At 38.0% G+C, this 25,618-nt stretch overlaps 1 protein-coding gene and 1 non-coding gene across 2 annotated transcripts in view; one reads left to right on the plus strand and one right to left on the minus strand.

The window, feature by feature from the left end:
• The window catches only part of IFT81 (intraflagellar transport 81), an 84,307-nt gene that overhangs the window by 53,441 nt on the left and 5,248 nt on the right, over positions 1-25,618 (plus strand). Inside the window, exons 13-18 of the mRNA XM_047088175.1 lie at positions 1,822-1,950; positions 3,962-4,051; positions 15,749-15,835; positions 16,842-16,913; positions 16,998-17,087; positions 24,425-24,466. Coding sequence (XP_046944131.1) covers positions 1,822-1,950; positions 3,962-4,051; positions 15,749-15,835; positions 16,842-16,913; positions 16,998-17,087; positions 24,425-24,466 — 510 coding nt within the window. The remainder of the gene's footprint in view (positions 1-1,821; positions 1,951-3,961; positions 4,052-15,748; positions 15,836-16,841; positions 16,914-16,997; positions 17,088-24,424; positions 24,467-25,618) is intronic.
• LOC124518557 (U6 spliceosomal RNA) lies at positions 14,323-14,432 on the minus strand. The gene has a single exon (XR_006963687.1). It is a non-coding gene; the product is annotated as a U6 spliceosomal RNA (small nuclear RNA).

The following is a 25,618-nucleotide window of genomic DNA, read 5'->3' on the forward strand; positions in this document are numbered from 1 at the left end:
TCTCCTTGTCTTTCTTTCCTTTTGGTTCTTCCATCCTCTTTTGAATCCTCTCCAGTCAGGTCTTCACACCCACCATCTTACCAAAATTTCTCTTGTCAGGATCACCAATACCTTCACATTGCTAAACCCAGTGAGCAATTCTTAGTTCTTTTCCTACTTGGCCTATTAGCAGTGTTTGACATAGTTGATCACTCCCTCTTCCTTTACTTATCTTCTAATACACTACACTCTCCTGGTTTTTCTCCTTTACTAGCACTCCTGTTTCTACTCCATGGCTGATTTCTTCACATTTCTCCAAGGTCTAAATATTGGAGTCACCAGGCTTAGCCCTTGGATTTCTTCTCTAGTTTCACTCCCTTGGTGATCTTATCCTGTCTATGGCTTTAAAGACCTTCTTTATGCAGACAACTCACAAATTGATATCTCTAGCCTAGATTTCTCCTCAGATTTCAATCTTGTACTTATAACATCTTGACCTCTCTATTGGGTATCTGCTAGGTATTTCAAGTTTTTAACATGTCCAAAACTAAATTTCTTATCTTCATTATTCCCTCAAATCTGGTCTTATCAAGTCTTTCTCATTTCAATAAATGGCAGCTCCATCCTCTCAGTTCTGCAGGCCAGAAACCTTAATCATTCTTTACCCCTCATTTTCCCTTACACCTCACAGCTAATCTGTCATAATATTTTTTTGGATTTATCTCTAAAATATGTACACAACCACTTCTCATTACCTCTACCGCCACCATCTGATTCATGCTACCATTATCTCTAACCTAAATTACTGGAGTAGTCTTCTAACTGGCTTCCTTTGTCCCTCTATAGTTTGATCTCAGCACAGATGTTAAAGTGGTCTTTTAAAAATTCCTTTACTCTGAGCCACCCGACAAGCCTCCCATCTCATTTAAAATAAGTCCAAGCTCTTTCATTGGCCTAAAAATAAAGTAACCATATAATTTATCATCTAAAGTAGGACACTTTTGAGAATGCAAAGGACAACAGACATTAACTGAGACTGTTCCAGCAAGCCATCTGAGTCCCGTATGATCCCTCCCCAACCCCACCTCATTCTCACTCAGTTTTCAGCTCACCAGTCTCCTGGATATTTCTTGGAAGGGACAGGTTTGCTCCTACCTCATGTCTTTTGCCCTTGCCAATCCCCTGGATATCTGTATGACTTGCTCCCTCCCTTCATTCGGGCTTTGCTTAGATGTCATCTTCTCAGGAAGACCTCTAACCACCCTGTTATTTAAGATTCCAGCCCCACTCTCACCTCACACTATATGTATTTTACTTGTCTACATATTGCTTGTTTACTCTCACTAGAAGTAAGCTCCGTGAGGGAGGTTTTTTTTTTTTTATGTTTTGTTTTGTTTTGTTTTACCTGTTTTGTTACAAGTGTTTTCCCATTTGGTTTGCAGCCTTAATAATTGACATTTTATTTTATCTATCTATCTGGTGCTTAGAACTATGCTCAGCACATTTAGGTATCTAATAAATATTGGACGGCTGAATGAATGCAAGTATATTGGTCACTTGAGAATTCATTCAGTCACCAAGTATTTATTGAGTGCTAAAATTAGAAATACTATGCACCCAAAGATACCAAAGCAAAATTTAGCCTAAGTTTATAACATACAACAGTATGTAATTATTGTTGAAGTCAATAAAAATTACTCTTTAGCATTGTAAGCTAATTTATTTTATTTGTAACTTTATTGCTATGTATTAAGTCTGTATACTACTTACAGAATCATCAAGGTTTTGACACCCATTTTGTAGACCCCAATTTTGACACCTATTTTTATTCTTTACTTTTAGCGAACTATTGAAGAGAAAAAGGGCATATCTGGATATAGTTACACTCAGGAAGAGCTGGAAAGGGTATCTGCACTGAAGAGTGAAGTCGACGAAATGAAAGGCCGAACACTAGATGACATGTCTGAAATGGTGATTATGCTTTTTTATAGGTTTTTTTTTTATTGTATAGCTAGAGGCAGATATTTTTCTGTTTTGTTTTCAGTGAAACACTGAAATTTTCATTTCTGCACATTGTTTACCTTATATTCCTTCATCTCTATCAGTATCTTTTGAGTGTTTCCATTTTAGTAAGTTGTTCAACTTGTAATAATTTAGGCATTTTGCAGGGTTTTTTCCCAAGGAAACACGATAGGGTTATTAAATACCCTATAGAATTAGGTATTGAAGGGGCACCTGGGTGGCGCAGTCGGTTAAGCGTCCGACTTCAGCCAGGTCACGATCTCGCGGTCCGTGAGTTCGAGCCCCGCGTCGGGCTCTGGGCTGATGGCTCAGAGCCTGGAGCCTGCTTCCGATTCTGTGTCTCCCTCTCTCTGCCCCTCCCCCGTTCATGCTCTGTCTCTCTCTGTCCCAAAAATAAATAAACGTTGAAAAAAAAATTTTTTTTAATAAAAAAAAATAAAAAAAAAAAAAAAAAAAAGAGTTAGGTATTGAAATGCCTGCCTTATCTTGTGGTTTTTGAAGTGTGTAAAAGTTCTATAACATTAAAGAAATACTTAAGATAAAAAATAAGTTTTCCCAAATCATACCACCCTGACTAATAAAACTATTTCATTTTTGTGTTTTTCCTTCCTATCTGTCCTTATTTGGAGCTGCTATCAGCCTGAATGAACTGATGCCGCTTTAGCAGGCATTAAAATGTTGAAATCTTTCCTTCCTTACTAGAAGGAAATAACTGTTGCCTCAAACTCTCAGAGTACCCACTTCTACCTGGCTTTTCCACATTGGCTACTTGCCCAGAACCCTCTGGATCTCACTACTGTCTAACTCCTAAAAAGATTAATGATTAACACAGCAGAGACCTTTTCAATACTCTGTTAATCCCCATGCTTGGTGTCCATTTTGATTGGTCATTACTTATATCATTTGGGTTATTAAGTATTTCGAATATCACTTCCTCATGTTTCGTATATACTCTATAACCTACATAATTACATTTTTTTTACATAATACAACATGATTGTAGTTGTATTTAGGCAACTTTATAATTTGTTTTCATTATTCAGTGTTAGATTACAAGTATTTTCCCATATAGTTTGCAACCTTAGTAATTGACATTTTATTTTATTGTATTTTATTGTATTATATTGTATTGTATTTTTGAGAGAGAGAGAGAGAGCATGTGTGCACACAAGCAGGGGAGGGGCAGAGGGACAGAGAGAATCTCAAGCAAGCTCCATGCCCAGCACAGAGTCTGATGTGGGCCTCAATCTCACAAACCATGAGATCATGACCTGAGCTGAAATCAAGAGGCAGATGCTTTAACCGACTGAGCCACCCAAGTGCCCCAATAATTGACATTTTATTTATTTTTTAAAAGTTTATTTATTTTTGAGAGAGAGAGTGCAAATGGAGGAGGGGCAGAGAGAGGGGGAGACAGAGGATCTGAAACGGGTTATGAGCTGACATCAGCAAGCCCCATATGGGGCTCAAACTCATAAACCATGAGATCATGACCTGAGCTGAAGTTGGACAGTCAAATAACTGAGCATGCCCCAATAATTAACATTTTAAATAATTAAATGCTGGGCTCCTGGGTGGCTCAGTCAGTTAAATGTCTGACTTTAGCTCAGGTCATGATCTCATGGTTCATGAGTTTGAGCCCCATTGGGCTCTTTGCTGTCAGCACAGAACCTGCTTCAGATCCTCTGCTCCCCTCTCTTTCCGCCCTTCCCCCACTTGCACGCGTGCGCACACTCTCTCTCAAAAATAAAAAAACATTAAAAAAAATTTTTTTTAAGTTAAATGCTGTTCCATATTACCAAATCAACATTTACTAAATCATTTTCCCATTGTTTGATGTTGAAATAATTTAGTCTTTTTACTCTTTTAAATAACACTTCAATAAATATATTTATGCATGTAGGTTTTTTGCTCTTTTGAATTCTTGTTTTAGATGTCATGTATTTTATTTAAATGACAGGTAAAAAAACTGAATTCACTGGTGTCTGAAAAGAAGTCAGCTCTAGCCCCAGTTATAAAAGAACTACGACAGTTGCGTCAGAAATGTCAAGTAAGTGAATCTGATTGTGCGATACTTTTAGCACCTGATCTTGTTAAGCTGTGCTGGTTATAATCCTGAATATTTTACTTGAGTAATTTATAGAAAACAAACGACGACGACGACGATGATGATGATGATGATGATGATGATTCCACAAAAGAGTAATAACATGAACTTTGAAGTTTTTTATTTAATTTATGCTATTTGTTTTGTCAAATTATCGGGGGGAGGGGAGAGAGAAGGAGAAGGAATTTAAGCCGAAATCACAAGTGCAGCTAGATTAGATTTTTACTTTAAATCTGATGCATGTCAGAGCTATAAATATGAAGTCACGTTCTTCTGTGGCCAGGTAAAAGCTCAGAGTCTGCCAGCGAGTGGTGACAAGTTAACTTTAGATTAATGGACTTGCTTAGCTGGGGAGCAGGGCCAGGGGCAAACTACGATAGCTTGTGATAAGTGATGGAATACCATTACTTGGAAGCTAATTCTAACCACTGCTTTGAAGCTAAACTGTTAGAAGGTAAATGCCCTCCGCAAATCCAGATCAGATGGCCTCCGCCATCTGACATTAGCAGTTGTTATTTTATCACTCTCTGTGTAGTAATTTTAGGTTTGAATGTGGGTTGTACTGCATGTGCCTGAGTGTGGAACTATAAAATTCTTCACGAATGCCATCCATCAGAGCACAGTGAAAAATCACATGGACTTTGAAATCAGATAGACATCGTTTCCTTTTTATAGAAAATGCCATGGAGTCTGAGACAGGTTTAGTGACTTATCCAAATAGACAAATAGGCAGTGAGAGAGTTGGGGCTTGACTCCAGCATCTGTATTATCATATTTCAAATCTCCTGCTCCTTCCATTACACATCACTGCCATCACAAAAGAAGTGAGAGACAAGTCCCTAGTCTCTCGAGTTCATACACTCATAGGTGAGATGAGACAAACGTGAAGAAATTCAAGAAAGACAAAAGATAAGCCAACTTAAGAAAAATATAGAAAAGAGGTGCCTGGCTGGCTCAGTTGGTGGAGCATCTGACTCTTGATCTCAGCATTGTGAGTTCAAGCCCTACTTTGGGCATAGAGCTTACTTGAAGGAAGGAAGGAAGGAAGGAAGGAAGGAAGGAAGGAAGGAAGGAAGGAAGGAGGAAGGAAATATATAATCAGAATCATAATTGATAAGAGGAAGCAAATGATGTGATTGTTAGGAAGGAAAAGTTTCAGAAAGGAGATTTTTAAGCAAAGTTTTGAGATTGAGGACATCAAGAATTGTTTTCATGGTTACATTCTAATCCATTGATTTTCTTAAAGCTTTTCTTGAGTAAGCAACTTGGAAACCAAAGGGACTAGTTATGTGTATTTCTAGTGATGATAAAATTTCTCCCTAATAGTAAGCTAATAAATCTATTTGTAAATAATTCTTTTATTAAATTCATTTATATATTTTTTCATTTATATATTAAATGAGTTTTATTGAAAGGATATTAAGGACAGTAAAGAAAAAGTGCTGTTATGGAATTTTAAGGATCAGAAACATAATCTGTCTGGAACAGGTACAGGTACCATAACCTGTACTCTTTATTGTTCATCTTAAATGCTAAGACCTTCCTTTCTACATATTTTATGTTGAAATTTCACTAACTGTGCTATTTTCTTTGCATTTTCTAATTCAAATTCCTGGTGCAGCTCTTCTCTTTTGGGGGCAGTTTTTCATGCCCAACTATCTCATAGACTATTTGGCTATCCTCAGGTCAGGTCAGGGGTCCATTCTTAGTCCAGCCAGCTATGCTTGTAAGGACAGGATGAGAAGAAAGGAGGGTAATATGGTACCAAGTATGGCTACCTAGAGAATTTTCCCTCTGGAGAGGCTATAGATATGTCAGTACTTTAATTGACATCTTTTAATTCACCACCTGTTATCCTATTTGTAACAGCTGAACAGTGTTCATCTTTGCATTTCAGCCTTGTCCTCTCATATATACTTTTTTACATGGTTGGAATTTTAGTATATACTGCACTTAGTTTAAGTTTCTATTCAGACAGTGTAGATAGAATGATTAAGAACATGCACTACAGAATCAGGCAGACCCTGGATAACCTTGGGTAAATGACTTTATTCCTATAAACTTTAGTTTCCTCATCTGTAAACTAGTCTCTTCGTAACAGGGTGGTTGTAAAGACTAAATGAAATAATGCATATAATGACTAATACAACAATGACTAATACATAAGAACTTTTTAAAAAGTATTTATCTGGGGGCGCCTGGGTGGCTCAGTCGGTTAGACGTCCGACTTCAGCTCAGGTCACGATCTCACAGTCCGTGAGTTCGAGCCCCGCGTCGGGCTCTGGGCTGATGGCTCAGAGCCTGGAGCCTGCTTCCAGTTCTGTGTCTCCCTCTGTCTCTGCCCCTCCCCCGTTCATGCTCTGTCTCTCTCTGTCTCAAAAATAAATAAACGTTAAAAGGTATTTAAAAAAAAAAAGTATTTATCTGTCATGCCTGGGTGGTTCAGTTGGTTAAGTGTCCGACTCTTAATTTCAGCTCAGGTTATGCATGACCTGGTGGTTCATGAGATCAAACCCCACGTCAGGCTCTGTGCTGACATCGTGGAGCCTGCTGGGATTCCCTCTCTAAATAAATAGATAAATAAATATTTTTAAAGTATTTATTATTATAATTATTAACGAGACTTTTAAAAGAAGGGATAGTATTTATTGCTTTTCAACCAAATTGTTTTCTGAGTAAACTATATACCAGATCTTAAATCCTATAAAGTCATGTATTATAATAATGTAACCAAACCTGAAACTCATTTTCATGTGATTTAACTCAATTTCTCTGTATGTGACAGACTGCCTACCACTCCCATCACAAAGAAATGTACCCGTCTTACCACCAGTCCCAAATAATACAACTCTCCAGTTCTTTCCATATCATCAAGTCAGAGGGGTACCTAAGCCACATCAACATTTTCATCTCTGTCTTCTGCCGTGTTGAAAAGGCACTCTGCTAAGGACAAATACTGCATGATTCCACTTACATGAGGTACCCAGAGTAGTCACATTCACAGACACAGAGTAGAATGGTGGTTGTGGGGCCATAGCGAATAGGAAATTAAGTGTTTAATGGGGACAGAGTTTCAGTGTGGAAAGATGAAAAGAGATCTGGAGATGGAAGGTGGTGACGCCTGCACGACGATGTGAATGTATTTAATGCCACTTAAAAATGGTTTCAGTGGTGGGGCACCTGGATGGCTCAATCAGTTAAGCATCTGACTTTGGCTTAGGTCATGATCTCACAGCTTGTGAGTTCGAGCCCCACATCGGGCTCTGTGCTGACAGCTTGGAGCCTGGAGCCTGCTTCAGATTCTGTGTTTCCCTCTCTCTCTCTGCCCCTCCCCCACTCACACTCTGTCTCTCTCTCTCTCAAAAAATAAACATTAAAAAAATTTTTTTTAATATTAAAAAAAATGGTTTCAGTAGTAATTTTTATTTTACGTATATTTTTACCACAATAAAAAAATCTTTTAGGGGCGCCTGAGTAGCTCAGTGGGTTAAGTGTCCCACTTTGGCTCAGGTCATGATCTAATGGTTTGTGAGTTCGAGCCCTGCGTCGGGCTCTGTGATGACAGCTCAGAGCCTCGAGCTTGCTCCCAATTGTGTGTCTCCCTCTCTCTCTGCCCCTTCCTCCGTCCCTCCCTCTCTCTTTCTCTCTCTCTCAAAAATAAATAAACATTAAAAATTATCTAAAAAAATCTTTTAAAAGGGGACAGGACTTGCCTGTTTGCATTAGCTGTTGGGTTTGTTTTTTGTTTTTTTTCCCAGTGGTTGAGTTCATTGTATTTGGTGAGTGTCTGATGCTCATTTTGCTTATCTCCATATGTCAGTCTCCTGCATCCATGTATAGTTCTACTTTTATCCAGAAACCTTTTGTGATAAAAAGTATACTAAACAAAAGAGGCTAGCCAAGTCATTGATTGTAAGCTCTTTTCAAATCTTAACTGAAATTCTTAATTGTTCTCTACTTTAAATATTATTTGGGTTTTTTTTAGAAGAAAGCATTTTTCTTCTATTTTTTTAAATGTTTATTTATTTTTGAGAGAGAGTGAGGAAGAGAGTGCAAGAGGGGCAGGGGGAAAGAGAGGGAGATACAGAATCCAAAGCAGGCTCCAGGCTCTGAGCTGTCAGTACAGAGCCTGGCACAGGGCCCAAACTCACCACCTGTAAGATCATGACCTGAGCCGAAGTCGGACACTTAACCGACTGACCACCCAGGTGCCCTGAATATTATCCATTTTTAACTTGCATGTACTTACCACTCAAAACTACATAAATGTCTTGTTAAAGTGCAGGACTACTTGAAAATACTTTATACTTCTTGCTTTAATGGGCAGTTCTGAAATATTTAGGAAACTTTATAGTGAATTGTTTATAGTGAACATTTCCTTTCTATTGTACTTGTATGTTCTAAATTTGAATAATAACAACTGTTTGAAAACTAGAGCACTGCACCTCCAGATGTATAACTTACATTTATCTAAATCTTTTATAATCACCTAGAATGAGAATAGCATCTTGAAAAGTGTTATGTTTATTTTCTTAGGAGTAGTTCTATAAATTACATGTAATTAAATGTCATAATACATAAAATTGCTAATATAATGAAAGAGCTAAAATGCTCATTTTAGAGTATAAAATCTGACAATTATTGATTTCACTGAGATATTTCTCATTGATCCCTTTTTCTTATAAAAGTAAAAACATGTTCTTGGTAAGAATTCAAACTGAAATTCTATACCCATTAAAAACAGACCATTCACCAAGAAGCTTTAAATGATACATTTGAAAAGCTTGATCTGATGAATACATGGAGAACCCAGTACTCAACAAATGGAAAATACATTCTTTTTAAGATCAAGTCACCAAAAAAAATTAGGTTGGCCTCTGATCTCTCCATGGCCACACTTAACCCTGGAAGACAGTAGAGCAGTATACTTTAAAAAGGGGAAGAATAGAAATTATCTCTCTCTCTACACTCCCCAGAAGTAAAACAGGTCCTTATGTGTTTTCCAGAAATTTCCTGAGAACTAATGAATGGATAATTATTTATTGGCTGCCTAAAGTTTGTTCTACTCTCCAGAAAGACAAAGGCTTTTTTTGGTGGTGGCAGACAGAATTAAACTCTGACTGATATTAAGAATAAAACATCTGCTTCCTTTTGTTTGCATTTGCCTACTGTACTTTTGCCCATCTTTTGCTTTTAACTTTTTATTTATTTTTTTTAATTTGTTTTTAATGTGTATTTTTTTGAAGGAGAGAGAGACAGAGTGTCAGTGGGGGAGGGGCAGACAGAGAGGGAGACGCAGAATCCAAAGCAGACTCCAGGCTCCGAGCTGTCAGCACAGAGCCCCACGTGGGGCTGGAACTCAAAAACCGTGAGATCGTGACCTGAGCCGAAGTCAGACACCCAACTGACAGCCACCCAGGCGCCCCTGCTTTTAACTTTTTAAAAATTATCTTGTTGTAGGTGTCTCTGAATAGGTCTTGAATTGGGTTTTGGTATGCGATATAATCTGAAGGGTTTGTTTTAATAAGTAAGTTTAGACCCTTTAACTTTATTGATATGCAGACATATTTGATCTTAGTACATGTTATGTGTAGCTTTTGATTTTTTTTAAGTTTATTTATTTTGAGAGAGGCAGAGAGCGAGCAGGGGAGGTACAGAAAGAGAGGAGGAGAGAGAATCCGAAGCGGGCTCTGTCTGACAGCAGAGAGCCGGACATGGGGCTCGAGAGAGAACCGCGAGATCATGACTGAGCCGAAGTCAGACGCTTAACTGACTGAGCCACCCAGGTGTCTGTAGCTTTTGATTTTAAAGCCCCCCCCCCAAAAATCCTGGGGTTTGTTTTGTTTTGTTTTGTTTTCATTTTCTCTCTCGTTTTTTTCTCCTTGTCCCTCTCCCTCATCCTCCCTGTATGTGTTTCTGGCTTATGGTTTTGGTCTGGTGGTGATATTTGTAACTCTACCATTAATCATCCATTTCTATAGGTATGATCTATTAATCCCCACTGTGAGCAGTGATGAAATTAGTTTTTTTCCTCTTCCTTTTCCCCTCCTTCCCTCTCTTTTAGTACTTGAATTTAGTCAATCATATTGTCTCTTTTACTATTTGCCTTTATACTTTTAATATACTTATAACTTGATTCATCAGATTTAAATTATATTTGTTGGTTTAACAGATATAAAAGATATAACAGATATCTGTTCCCCCACTCACCCCTAGCAATTAAATATTGAGGAAACCAGCTTATTTATTCTACCTTCCACTTTCTTTTCCCTTTCCCTTCCCTGCAGATTTTGTAGTATCATTTCTACATTGTCAGGGCATGTAACATTTACATTCTCTTCTATTACCCTGGTTCCCACTTGTGTTTTCAGTGTTAAACCTGTAATTATTAGATTCAGTGCTCATTACCAATCCTTTCACTGCCCTTTTTCCTAATTTTTATTGTCTGTGATTTGTCCTCTAGGAGAATCCTCAAAAAAAACCTCACAAGAACAATATTCCCTAATGAGTTCTTGCATGTTCCAGAGTTTCTTGCCTTAAATATTTAAAAATTAGCTTGACTGAGCATAAAATCTTTACATTGTGCTTTCTTTCCTTGAGAATTTTTAAAGTATACTGCTCTACTGTCTTCCAGGGTTAAGTGTGGCCATGGAGAGATCAGAGGCCAACCTAATTTTTTTTTGGTGACTTGATACTAAAAAGAATGTGTATTTTCCATTTGTTGAGTACTGGATTCTCTATGTGTTCATCAGATCAGGCTTTTCAAATGTATCACCTAAAGCTTCTTAGTGAAGGGGGAGTTGTTTCATGGGTATAGAATTTCAGTTTTACAAGATGAGAATAGTTCTGGAGATTGGCTGCACAGCACAGCGAGTGTACTCAGTACTTAACTGTACATTTAAAAATGGTTACAATGGTAAATTTTATGTTATTTTGCCAGAATTAAGAAAAAGATTCCTGATTTAAAAAAAAAAAACCTTCCTGGTAAATTATTCATTTTATCATTTTTTTAATTCTCTTTATTCCTGCTAAGGTTTTGGTCTAAGATTTTTATTTTGTCTGCTATTAATGTAAGTATGCCAGCTTGCTTTCTTGTGATTAGGATTGCCTGGTATATTTTTTTATTTCTGTTTTCTTTTAGCTTTCTGTGCCCTTACTTTTGTCATATGTCTCATAAACAGCATATAGCTAGATCTTATGTGGGTGGTTTCTTCATTCAGTTTGAGAATCTGTCTTTTAATTGGTGTATTTAATACCATTTACATTTACTTTTAGTATTGATACGTAGGGATTTATTTCTGTTTTGTACATCCGGTTTACTGTGCTTTTTCTTTGCTGCTTCTTTCCTGCCCTTCAACGCATCACTCTGTGTTCTTTTATCTTCTTTGTTCCCTTTGTTTACTTTTCTATCTTCTATTCTGGTATTGTTATTCCTAAATTTTTAACATATATTTTCATGACTTAATGAATTCTAAATCTAGTAGGCATCTCCTGAACAATACAGGAACCTTAGAATAGTTTAACACCCTCTCTTGCCTTACATGTGTGTTGTTATCCTCTAGTAGTTTATTTCCATTTTATTTCTTCCTCTCTCTCTTTTTTTTAGTAGGCTCCACACTCAGAGTGGAGCCCAACACAGGGCTTGAACTCATGACCCTGAGATCAAGACCTGAGCTGAGATCAAGGGTCGGATGCTTAACCGACTGAGCCACCCAAGCACCCCTATTTCTTCATCTCTAAAAGTAGTTGTCGGGTGGTCATTACTTATAATCACTATTTTATACGGTCATTTCCTGCTTAGATTGACTCACAAATTTAACCCTTCTCACCATTGTTTCTTACATTTTAACCCTTCCTTCTGGATTCAGTTTCTTTCTTCCTGAAATTAAATTTCCTTGTTTTTTTTCTTTTAGCAGTTCTCTCAGTAAAGAATCATCACTATAAGTAAACCACCTTTTTTTTTCTTTAATAATGGTTTGTTCATTGCTTTCTGGTTTCTCTTGTGTTGAAAAGTCTGCCATCAGTTTAATTATCATTTCTTTTTAGGTAATATCTTGCCTATAATTGGTTATAATATTTTTATTTTTGTCTTTGGTGTTGTCCAATTTCACTACTGTGATCTAAATACAGATTTAGTTTTATTTGCTCTGCTGGATTTTGTGTTTTTTGTCTTCCATTAATTCTAGGAGAATTCTCCAGGATATCTTCAAATATTGTCTGCCCTGTTTTCTTTAGTTCATTCTCCAGCGACTGCTATTATTTGCAGTTAGGCATACTTATGACCCTGTGGGGATAACAGGGGATGTCTGTCCCCTATTGCATGACTTTGTCTTCATATTTTTATCTTTTTTGTCTCTGGGTGATGAATTTTAAATAATTTCTTCAGCTCTGCTTTCGAGTTCATTCTTTGTATCTTCTGAGCTGTGTCTAATTTCACATTTATACCATTTAATTTTTAATTTCAATGACTATTTTTTCATTTTTGTCTATTTTTACTCACTGTACTTTTTTTCTTAATCTTTTGTTTTCAGTTCCTTTTTTATGACTTTGTTTCAAGCACACTTTCTTTTTTTTTTTTTTTAATATATGAAGTTTATTGACAAGTTGGTTTCCATACAACACCCAGTGCTCATCCCAAAAGGTGCCCTCCTCAATACCCATCACCCACCCGCCCCTCCCTCCCACCCCCCATCAACCCTCAGTTTGTTCTCAGTTTTTAACAGTCTCTTATGCTTTGGCTCTCTCCCACTCTAACGTCCTTTTTTTTTTTTTTTTTTTCCTTCCCCTCCCCCATGGGTTCCTGTTAAGTTTCTCAGGATCCACATAAGAGTGAAACCATATGGTATCTGTCTTTCTCTGTATGGCTTATTTCACTTAGCATCACACTCTCCAGTTCCATCCACGTTGCTACAAAAGGCCATATTTCATTTTTTCTCATTGCCACGTAGTATTCCATTGTGTATATAAACCACAATTTCTTTATCCATTCATCAGTTGATGGACATTTAGGCTCTTTCCATAATTTGGCTATTGTTGAGAGTGCTGCTATGAACATTGGGGTACAAGTGCCCCTATGCATCAGTACTCCTGTATCCCTTGGGTAAATTCCTAGCAGTCAAGCACACTTTCTTAATAGACTTGTCTCTAGTATCCAAAGTTCCTGGAGGTATAGTCCTGCTGTTTTTATATCTTCTGATCCTCACACATAAGGATTGATTGTTTCCTTGTGTATTTATACTTTTGGATTGTGAGCTTGTCTTTAGTAGCGTTTTGTCTTCTGAATCCCAGCAGTTAGGATGGAGCATGTGTCCCTCCAGAATGGCTTTGCAGTTGGCTCTCCTGGTGTTTTGGGAATATGACAAGCTCAGAGCTAATTTTGAGTTTATGTCTTGGCTTGGAAGTTTGTGTAGGAAAGGGTAGATTTGAACGAATCTGCCCAAGGATGGGCCCTTCTCTCCAGCTGCCCCTGCAGCAGCACAGGTGCATTTCCTGATCAGTGTAGCCATCAGACTCATAGGCCACACATGCACATATACACAAAAGCGACCATCTGCTATAACACCTTCATCTCATTGAGAGTCCCAGCTGCTACAGCCACTGTTGCCCCTCTTCCCATTTACGGTGGGAATGACCATCACCCACAAGAGTCTGAAATATGTGTAGGTCCCTTTGATACATAAAAGCCACAGCTCCTTTTTATAACCAGTTTCTTTTTTCCAATAAAAATTAAAAGGATTTTTAACTTCCAAGCGTTTTTTTGAGACAGCACAACTAACACAATGAAAATCAGAACATCTTATTAATAAATGTAACAACAAACCAAAGTAATTTTGAGCATAAGTTAACCCATTTATTATAGGCTAGTAATGTTTGAAATGGTAGAGCTTCCACTGGTCTTTCGATTCCTTCAGATGTTACTGTGACGGCAGAAGTGGTGTTGTTAAGTCCGGCCCCACCAGCTACCTTTTTCATGCAGGAACCATGGTGCCAGATCCCCACAGCTCGTCTTTTCATCTTGGTTTTGCCACAGAGCAAGCAAATGTACTTGGCATGCTGGCTTATTTCAATTTTCTTCACCGTTTTCCTGAAGGAGGCACCATAATGGAGCCCATATTTACATATGATCCTGACCTTCTGACCTTGGTGCATTTAGCCATGTCACTCACCACAAACTAGGGCTGGGCCTGGAGACAGCTCCTACCAGGTTGGTTTTGTTTTGATATGGAAGCTTCACAAGTTTGCAGTTCATCCTTGCACAGAAACGCCATGCTAATCTTCTCTGTATCATTCCAATTCTTAGTATATGTGCTGCCACAGCAAGCACCCCCACCGGTTTTTTATACTATGCTAGTCACCCCAAACCAGATGCAGTCCCACACAACAAAGGAAGCACACACAACATTACCCATTTGTGTTCACTCTCCTGTTCCTTCCCCAGAAAACTGCTGCGTGAAACCAAGGTCATTCTGAGGCTGGCTTGCTTCATTCCAAGCCTGGTGTTAACGCTTTACACCCAGCCGCCCAGGTTGAAAAACAGCCTGGATTCTATGGGGTTCTCAGTTCTAACTTCCCACTCTGTCTTCTGCCCTGCCTGGATATTAGAATCACTCCATTACTGAGATTGACTGCTCCCAGCTTCTTTCCCCAAGGGCAGCCACAGTGTGTCATCCTTCATTTCTGGCCCTGGTAATTCCTCTTCCTTCCTGAGAAGTTCATTTCAGCTCTGGATTTGAAAAGATATTTGCTCCACCTTATCAAGCATTTGTAGATATTTTTAGCATTTCCAGTATTTATAGATGATTTTCGGGTTATCTAATCCAGAATATTACATTAGAAGGAAGTTTGAAACTACTCAAACAGCCTGAATTCAAATTCTGACACTCCTTTTCTTCAGTATAATCTTTGACAAAGTATGTGGCTTCCATGAACTTTCTCCAAGCATGATATGGGGGTATTAATACCTACCTCAAGGGGTTGTGGTGAGATTGAGTTATTGACAAGGGTAAGCTCAAAAGCCCTACCATGGTTTCCAAAGTTCTGACCAAGCCCCTGCCAAAGCATTCAGCATCTTCTCGCACTTTCCAGACATACTCCAGTATAATAAACTACTTGTTCGTTCTGAATTGTTCTTCTCTCTGGCTTCCAAGCCTTTATACACAGTGTTCTTTTTTTCTGAACATTCTCCTCCCTTGTTCACCTTCCCCCTAGCTATTGTACTAATCCTTCATCCCTCAACTTAGGTATCAGTTTCTCTATCACTGCTGATCTCCAAGCCTGGGTTAAGTCCTGTGAGAGTCCCACGTTCTCCTATAACACTTACATTTGCCCATCATACCACTCAACAGGCTGTTTACTTGTCTGAACATACTTTAGGGGAAGGATTTTGGCTGTTTTGCTCACTGTTGTATCCCAGCTCCTAATAAAGAGCCTGGCACACAGCTCAATACATGGTAGCTATTATTTTTATCAGCATCTTCATCTGTCATAATTCTCAAATGTCTGATTGTTGTATAAATAACTCTTAAGTATGCCAAGAAGCTTAGAGTTAAGTTACAAGACTGACAAGGGCATGTATTGTTTCAGAACCACATTTTAGGCCTTTGTTTTTCACTTATTCAATCATTTATCCTTTCATACTAGGAACTAACCCAGGAGTGTGATGAAAAGAAATCCCAGTATGATAGCTGTGCCGCAGGCCTCGAAAGCAATCGGTCCAAATTAGAACAGGTAAGAAGATAGTTTTTATTTTTTCACAATTTAGCAGAACTGCCTGTGTATGCATGTTTTCACTACCCTGACATCAAAAGATTCCCAAATCTTTACCCTCATTCTCTGAGCCTGTCCCCTAAGCTCAAGAGATCTTTATTTCTTCAGACGTGATGCATACACACCAAATTCTCCATCTGTACCACAACCACCAAGGTCCAGGCCACAAGCAGGTGTCTCCCACAGTAACCCAGCTCTGCTCTCTTACCTTCACCCTTGCCTTCCTAAGGTTTTTTCTCTATAGAGCAGCCAAAGAAACCTGTGGGAAACTTAGGCCACCCTCCACTAGCTTCCTACTGCACTTAAAACCTGACTTCCAAACTATGGTCTGCAAGGCCCACCTGCCTCCTGAACTTCATGTTCATGTGCTTTTCTCTTCATCCACAGGGCCACAGCCACACTGGCCTTCTTCTTGCACATCAGACAAGCTTTTGCTTGTGCTATTCTCTCTCTGGGACACTCTGCCTCTAGCTCTTTACCTTGATCTCGCCTGCTCATCATCAGGTCTCAGCCTGAATGTCACCTCCTCCTGGAGGTCTTCTCTGATCATCCTATCTAATGTTGCCTGTTGGGTCGCCCTATCACATTCTACTACTACTGACTTTTCTTCATAGTACTGAAGAAAAGTCTGAAACTACCTTCATTACCTATCTCCTTGTTTATGCCTATTTCCTCTACTTGAATGAGAGCAAGGGCCTATAGTCTTATTCACCGTTGTGTCCCCAGCACCTAGCACAGAGTTGGGCACATGGTAGGTACTTAATAAATTAATAACTGAACCTGTAGGTTTTGGAGCAATAGGAGTAGTCTTTAGAAAAGATTGCAACCTAGTCTATGATGGCAAACAAAATTATAATCACAAAAGAAGAAATTACTCTGATGGCATTTTGTTGTACACTTAAAGTCATCCTTTCTGCATTTGATTATTCTTTCAATAATATTGCCCGTTTAAAATTATATATTGTAGGAAGTCAGAGGACTCCGTGAAGAATGTCTTCAGGAAGAAAGTAGATACCATTACACAAATTGTATGATTAAGGTAAAATAAAGAAAGAGGATCAAGAATTTTTCTGAGATTTTTCTGTATCAAGGACTTAACCTAAAATTTAATCTTTCCACTTAGAACCTAGAAGTACAACTTCGTCGTGCTACTGATGAGATGAAGGCTTATGTTTCTTCTGATCAACAAGAAAAAAGAAAGGCAATTAGGCAAGTAATTTTGTTGTTTCTATATTGAGTTACTTAACGTTTTCACCTATAGAAGTTTGTTTTTAATTTTACTAACTTCTGTATTTAAACTCCAGTATAGTTCTTGTAGTGTTACATTAGTTTCCGGTGTACAGCATAGTGATTCAGCAATTCCATACATACTCGGTGCTCATCATAATTGTACTCTTAATCCCCATCACCTGTTTCACCCATCCCCCTCACCCACCTCGCCTCTGGGAACCATCAGTTTGTTCTCTAGAGTTTCGAGTCTGTTTCTTGGTTTGTCTCTCTCTCTCTCTTCCTTTGTTCATTTGTTTTGTTTCTTAAATTCCACATATGAGTGAAATGATATGGTGTGTGTCTTTCTCTGACTGACTTATTTCACCTGGCATTGTACTCTCCAGCTGCATCCATGTTGTTGCAAATGGCAAGGTTTCATTCTTTTTTATGGCTGTGACCTGTAGAAGTTTTATACATAAGATGGAATTACTAAATTGGGGGTACTTAAATAAGCAGATATTAAGATATTACTTAGGATTAAATCTTATTAAATATCTTCCTGATACTCCAGCCCTACTAAGTAGGAATACCTGTAATTTACTTTCTGGATTGCTTGATTTTTTATCATGGCAAAAAAAAAAACGATATAAAATTTGCCATGTTGGGGCACTGGGTGGCTCAGTAGGTTGAGCGTCCGACTTCGGCTCAGGTCATGATCTTGCGGTTTGTGAGTTCAAGCCCCGCATCAGGCTCTGTGCTGACAGCTCAGAGCCTGAAGCCTGCTTCGAATTCTGTGTCTCCCTCTCTCTCTGCCCCTCCCCTGCTCATGCTGTGTCTCTGTCTCAAAAATAAATAAAACATTTTAAAAAAATTAAAATTTGCCATGTTTACTATTTTCTTTAATTTTATTTTCAATTTTTTAAAATTTACATCCAAATTAATTAGCATATAGTGCAACAATGATTTCAGGAGTAGATTCCTTAATGCCCCTTACCCATTTAGCCCATCCTCCCTCCCACAACTCCTCCAGCAACCCTGTTTGTTCTCCATATTTATGAGTCTGTTCTGTTTTGTCCCCCTCCCTGTTTTTATATTATTTTTGTTTCCCTTCCCTTATGTTCATCTGTTTTGTCTCTTAAAGTCCTCATATGAGTGAAGTCATACAATTTTTGTCTTTCTCTGGCTGACTAATTTCACTTAGCATAATACCCTCCAGTTCCATCCATGTAGTTGCAAATGGCAAGATTTCATTCTTTTTGATTGCCAAATAATAATACTTCATTGTATGTGTGTGTGTATGTGTATATATATATATATATATATATATATATATATCACATTTTCTTTATCCATTCATCCATTGATGGACATTTGGGCTCTATCCATACTTTGGCTATTGTTGATAGTGCTGCTATAAACATGGGGGTGCATGTGTCCCTTCAAAACAGCACACCTGTATCCCATGGATAAATGCCTAGTAATGCAATTGCTGGGTCCTAGGGTAGTTCTATTTTTAGTTTTTTGAGGGACCTCCATATTGTTTTCCAGAGTGGCTGCACCAGCTTGCATTGTCACCAACAATGCAGAAGAGATCCTCTTTCTCCGTATCCTCACCAACATCTGTTGTTGCCTGAGTTGTTAATGTTAGCCACTCTGACAGGTGTAAGGTGGTACCTCATTGTGGTTTTGATTTGTATTTCCCTGATGATGAGTGATGTTGAGCATTTTTGCATGTGTTGGTTGGCCATCTGAATGTCTTCCTTGGAGAAGTGTCTATTCATGTCTTTTGCGCATTTCTTCACTGGATGATTTGTTTTTTGGGTGTTGAGTTTGATAAGTTCTTTATAGATTTTGGATACCAACCCTTTGTCTGATATGTCATTTGCAAGTATCTTCTCCCATTCCATCGCTTGCCTTTTAGTTTTGCTGATTGTTTCCTTCACTGTGCAGAAGCTTTTTATTTTGATGAGGTGCCAGTAGTTCATTTTTGCTTTTGTTTCCCTTGCCTCCGGAGACGTGTTGAGTAAGAAGTTGCTGCGGGCAAGATCAAAGAGGTTTTTGCCTGCTTTCTCCTCAAGGATCTTGATGACTTCCTGTCTTACATTGAGGTCTTTCATCCATTTTGAGTTTATTTTTCTGTATGGTGTAAGAAAGCGGTCCAGGTTCATTCTTCTGCATGTTGCTGTCCAGTTTTCCCAGCATCACTTGCTGAAGAGACTGTCTTTATTCCATTGGATATTCTTTCCTGTTTTGTCAAAGATTAGTTGGCCATACGTTTGTGGGTCCATTTCTGGGTTCTCTATTCTGTTCTATTGATCTGAGTGTCTGTTCTTGTGCCACATGTTTACCATTTTTAGGTGTATAATTCAATTGCATTGATCACATTCACAGTGTTATGCAACCACCACCACTATGCAATACCAAACCTTTTTTTTTTTAATATTTATTTATTGTTGAGAGACAGAGAGAGAGAGACAGAGCATGAGCATGGGAGGGGCAGAGACAGGAGAAGACACAGAATCTGAAGCAGGCTCCAGGCCCTGAGCTGTCAGCACAGAGCCCGACGCGGGGCTCGAACTCACAAACTGCGAGATCATGACCCAAGCCGAAGTCAGATGCTTAACTGACTGAGCCACCCAGGTGCCCCTATAATACCAAACCTTTTTCATCACTCTAAACAGAAACTCTTATAATCATTAAACAGTAATTCCCCATTCCCCTTCCCCAGGAAAAATATAATTTCTTAGTTCCTTTTTTTTTTTAAATATTTTATTTATTTTTAAGGCAGAGAGAGACAGAGCATGAGTGGGGACGGGGCAGAGAGGGGAGGGGGGGGGGAGACAAAATTGGAAGCAGGCTCCAGGCTCTGAGCTGTGAGCACAGAGCCTGACGCGGGCTCGAACTCACAAACTGTGAGATCATGACCTGAGCCTAAGTCAGATGCTTAACCAACTGAGCCACCCAGGCACCCCAACATAGTTCCTTTTTTTATAAGCATTCAGATTGGTCTGTTTTTAAAGTCCCACATGACCTGGACTCTAGTCATCTGCCTGTTCACTGTGCAGTGTGAGTGCATTACAGTGAGAAGCTGTGTGTCTGCAGTGTGCCAGCCTCAGAACAAAGAAGGGTGTGTAAATATCACTAGTCCTTATATGGTGTTTTTTTTGGTAATCCAAGCTTGCAACATTCTGTAATATATCAAATACGGCCCGGGCGCCTGGGTGGCTCAGTTGGGTGAGCATCCGACTTCGGCTCAGGTCATGATCTCACGGTTCGTGAGTTTGAGCCCCGCGTCGGGCTCTGTGCTGCCAGCTCAGAGCCTGGAGCCTGCTTTGGATTCTGTGTCTCCCTTTCTTTCTGCTCTTCCCCTGCTCACACACTGTCTCTCTCTCAAAAATAAATAAAGATCAAAAAAAAATTTTTTAATCAAATTCTTTAAAAAATACATTTATGGTTTAATTGCTAGGTGTGATAAAATGCAGTAATTGAACAAGCTAAGCTCTCTGCCCCTTACCACAATTCACATGTTTCACTTTTACCATCCAGTAAGAACTCCCAAGTGTAGGATTCACATTTATTCTAGATTGCAGTGGAGATTTTTAGTGGCATATACAGTAATGTTTCAAAAAGGAATCTAGTAAATGGAATGTCTTGCAGAATCTAATTTTTAAAATATATAATGCACTGGAATGCAAGTCAGACTGAAAATACCCTATAAATAGAACAATGTTTTCTCTAATACTCTGACATATTACACATATTAAATGTACTTATTCACATTCTTTCACTGAGTGTAAACTTGGCTCAAATCTGTATGGTCAATGTTAATATTTTACAAATGTGAGAAGTTTTTATTCTTGAAAAAAAGTTTTAAAAATTTAAGTTCCATTTTTTCCAAAGGTATCAATATAAATAGTAAATAGGAAATATTGTCACTGAACTATTGGTTTTCTGGCCAGGTATTCTTTTTTATCATTTTCAAAATCATCATAAACCTTTACCATTAGTTTTCCCATAGAAAAAATATTTTGCCCTGACTAGAGTAGTACATAAGAATATTATAAATAAAATAGTGTTAATTGTATTCTAAACTCATTGATATATGTTTAAATTATTATTATTATTATTATTATTATTATTATTATTATTATAGTTACAATATTTTTATGGTTGTCCCGTTTTCTTCTTTTATGATACTTTTGAGTAAGGCCAATGGTCTAAGAAATTAGAATGGGTTTTTTTGTTTTTGTTTTCGTTTTTAAGCTTATTTATTTTGAGAGAGAGAGTAACAGTGTGAGTGGGAGAAGGAAAGAGAGAGATGGAGACAGAGAATCCCAAGCAGGCTCCTCACTGTCAGTGCAGAGCCAGACCCGGGGCTTGAACTCATGAAACCATGAGATCATGACCTGAGCCAAAACCAAGAGTCAGAAGCTTAACCAACTAAAACCACCCAGACACCTGGAGAAATTAGCATGGTTTTGAAAGATTGCCTGCAAATTTTAATTTTATTTAAAGAGGCAGCATGTTGGGGCACCTGGGTGGCTCAGTCAGTTAAGCGGCCGACTTCAGCTGAGGTCATGATCTCACAGCTCACGGATTTGAGCCCCGCGTGGGGCTCTGTGTGACAGCTCAGAGCCTGGAGCCTGCTTCTGATTCTGTGTCTCCCTCTTTTTCTCTGCCCTTCCCCTGCTTGCTCTCTGTCTCTCTCAAAAATAATAAACATTAAAAAAAATTTTTTAATAAAATAAAGAGGCAGCATGTTTTATTTCAGAGTACTAAAGAGGGACTCATAAAATTTTCTTACTAACCTGGTTTCTCTAGTTCCAAGTTTTGTGACCTTGGGCATATCATTTCCTCATCTATATAATAGGGAGAACAATTTATACCACAGAAGATCAAGTTAAATATAATGCATGCAGCAGTGTTTTGGAAATTATATAGCATGAGTTACTGGAGGACAAGGACTCTGTTCTGTTTTCTTCCTGAAACCCTAGGGCATGCTTGGTACATAACAGGTGCTCCATAGTTATTTCTTGAATAAAGTCATTGAATCAATTAAAATAATTACATATTAGTGTTACATGGTAAAAGAGCATGAGCCTTTGATCTCTTGATAAAATATAAATGGAAATTCTGTGAGGCACCTGGGTGGCTCTGTAGTTGAGTGTCTTGACTCTTGATTTCAGCTCAGGTCATGGTCCCAGGGGCATTGTGGGATCAAGCCCTGCATCAGGCTCCACACTGAGCATGGAGCCTACTCTCCCTCTCTCTCTCTCTCCCTCTCCCCTTTCTCTTTCTCTCTCCCTCTCTCCCTCTGCCCCTCTCCCCCACTCATGCTTTTTCTCTCTCTCTAAAAATAAAATCTTTAAAATATATATTTTTATATATTTTATATTATATATAAAAGTATATTTTATATAATAGGTCTTATTTAATATATAAATATATAAGAGTCAGAGGCTTAACCGACTGAGCCACCCAGGTGCCCTGAGGACTTTGAGTACTTGTGAAAGCCACCCTCTCTGTTCTAGTCAAGTTTACCTCCCTTGTTACATGAATGCAAATCGTCCTTCACTTAAGCTGCTAGAGTTTCTCTTTGTGGTTTATGATTTCGTGGATTCCCAGTTTTGTGTTGTTTAACTTCTTACTACAGCATAAGTTTACACAGAAACATAGTCTTTTTCCTCTAAATTTGAGGTCTGAGGTCTTTTTTTATCTTCTTTGTCATTGGTTCCTTTCTCTTCATCCTTCCATCTTTGTCCTTAATACTTTAAATATCACTTTTGTCTTATGGAGTGTTAAAATATAATTATATCTTTTATATTTTTAAAAACACAATACAATGTTATTGTATTTTTATTTTTACTTGAAAATTATGAGCTGTTTTAGCTTGTAAAAGAGATGCTTATAAAAACAAAAGTAATGGGGCGCCTGGGTGGCGCAGTCGGTTAAGCGTCCGAGGTCACGATCTCGCGGTCCGTGGGGTCGAGCCCCGCGTCAGGCTCTGGGCTGATGGCTCAGAGCCTGGAGCCTGTTTCCGATTCTGTGTCTCCCTCTCTCTCTGCCCCTCCCCCGTTCATGCTCTGTCTCTCTCTGTCCCAAAAATAAATAAACGTTGAAAAAAAATTTTTTTAAATAAAAATAAAAATAAAAACAAAAGTAAGCATTATGAAGTATAGTACACAAAAACTGAATGTTGTCCATGTTGCCATGCCTCAGAAATACCTACTGTTAATATTTTGGTGTATAATTACTCCATATTCTTTCCCCATGCATTTGCTAGTGTGTGTGTGTGTGTGTGTGTGTGTGTGTGTGTGTTAGAAAATGCATGGGGGAAATTTTATGTGTGTGTATACAAAATAAAGTTAAACTTAAGATACAGTTTTTCCCTTAATTTTATATCTAGAGTTCTTTCCACTTCAGTATTTATAGATCTATTCCTTTCTTTTTACAACTCTGTATTATTCCTTTGAATGGATATACCAAATTTATTAAAAATTTCCCCATCTATTGACATTTAGTTTGTTTGCAGATTTTTACTGTTATAAACAATGGTGAAGTAAATAGTCTTTACATTTACCTTTCTTAAGTTATGAGTCTTTTTGTAGGATGACTTCCCAGAAGTAGAATTGCAGGGTTAGATGTTAATGTTTATTTAAAATGTGTATCCTTTCTCCTTTCTATAAACCTCTTCAAAAATAAAGTGTGGGGGCGCCTGGGTGGCTCAGTCGGTTAAGCGTCCGACTTCGGCTCAGGTCATGATCTCACAGTCCATGGGTTCAAGCCCTGCGTTGGGCTCAGTGCTGACAGCTGGGAGCTTGGTATCTGCTTCAGATCCTGTGTCTCCCTCTCTCTGACCCTCCTCCGTTCATGTTCTGTCTCTCTCTGTCTCAAAAATTAAAAAAATAAAAAATAAATTTAAAAAAAAAAGTGTGACTGGGGCGCCTGGCTGGCATGCAACTCTGTTTCAGAGTTGTGAGTTTGAACCCCACATTTTGTGTAAAGATTACCTAAATAAATAAAAAATTTTAAAAATTGTGACTTACACAGATGGTTTGCCATTGTTTTAAGTGTAAAATAGTACTTAAGTACTATTTTAAATACAGAAATAGGACTTAACATTTTAATTCTCTTAATTATGTGGTGTTTTATGGGGTTTTTTCCCCATAAATTACTATTTACTAGAAGAATTGACTAAAGATGGGGAAAGAGAGTATTTGGTTTCATTCTGACTCCTCTGTGTAATATATTTAGATAGATATGTTAATTTATAATTTAGTTGTATGACCAAATCAGTTGAGATAAATTGAAACTAAGTCATTATGTTGATTCCCCAGGGAGCAGTATACAAAAAATATTGCTGAACAGGAAAACCTTGGAAAGGTAAGAATGTATTAGTTATTTTTTTAAGTGTGTCTAATTCAGGCTTTCAGTACATGGTTTTGACACTGTCATTCTTTTTTAAAGGTTATGGTACAGTTTTCAAAGGGAAATTGAATCTTTCTTAATTTCTTACAAAGATGAAGTTTCTTCCTTAGGAATTTATGTGTGTGTGTATACAAAAGTGAAGGCACATGGATTTTTGGAAGAAAAATATCTAGTTTTATTTATTTTTATATCGTTTAATTAACAAAGAGTTTATGAGAAGGTTCTAAGAAACAAAAGCACCATGTGTAATAAACTACAAGTTTTCAGATAATTCTCAGGTATCTCTTAATAAGTATAAACTTATTTATTTTATTTAATAAGCACAAAGCTCATTACTATGATCCAGGCACTGGTCTATGTCCTTTACAAATATTGATACATTTAACAAATAATCAAAAACCCTTACTTGTCATATTCAGCTCCCTCCCTGCCAGTCTTATGAATGGAGGAATATGGGATTGAGTCTTGTTTTCTCAGTTCTCTGAGCCACTCCTAGTAGAAGAGGTGGTAGCTGGTAAAGACCTTGATCATCGGGACTTAAATGACTAACTCACTGATTTTTCTAATTGACTTCATAAAGCAACACATTTTGACAGTCATTTTAAAGATACCAGCTCTGTCATTCTTTTTTTTTTTTTTTTTTAAGATCTATATTTATCAAACTCAGGACCAGTCATCAAGTAGGCTAGGTTCAGTCCTCGGTTTGTGGTTCTGGAAAAGCTCCTTAACCACTTTGGAATTCATTTCCTCATGTTTAAACTGAAATATGTAGATTGGGGTACCAGGGTGGCTCAGTCAGTTGAGCATCTGACTCTTGATTTCAGCTCAGATCATGATCTCGTGGTTCATGGGTTCAAGCCCCATATTGGGCTCTGCTGCAGTTTTTCTTTTAAAATACTGACTATATATTGGCATCTAATTTTACTGTTCAAATATTCTTGAGTCAGCAACCTAAAAATGACTACATCTATATGTGTGTGCGTGTGTGTGTGTGTGTGTGTACACACATCTATATGTGTGTGTGTGTATATATATATATATGCATGTATATATGGGTGTGTGTGTGTGTGTGTGTGTGTGTATACATATACATGCTTGCCCATTTGG

The sequence above is a fragment of the Lynx rufus genome, unplaced genomic scaffold, assembly GCF_022079265.1.
Source record: "Lynx rufus isolate CCGP_SWC_20201006 ecotype Redwood Valley unplaced genomic scaffold, mLynRuf1.p SCAF_24, whole genome shotgun sequence".
Classification (NCBI taxonomy): domain Eukaryota; kingdom Metazoa; phylum Chordata; class Mammalia; order Carnivora; family Felidae; genus Lynx; species Lynx rufus.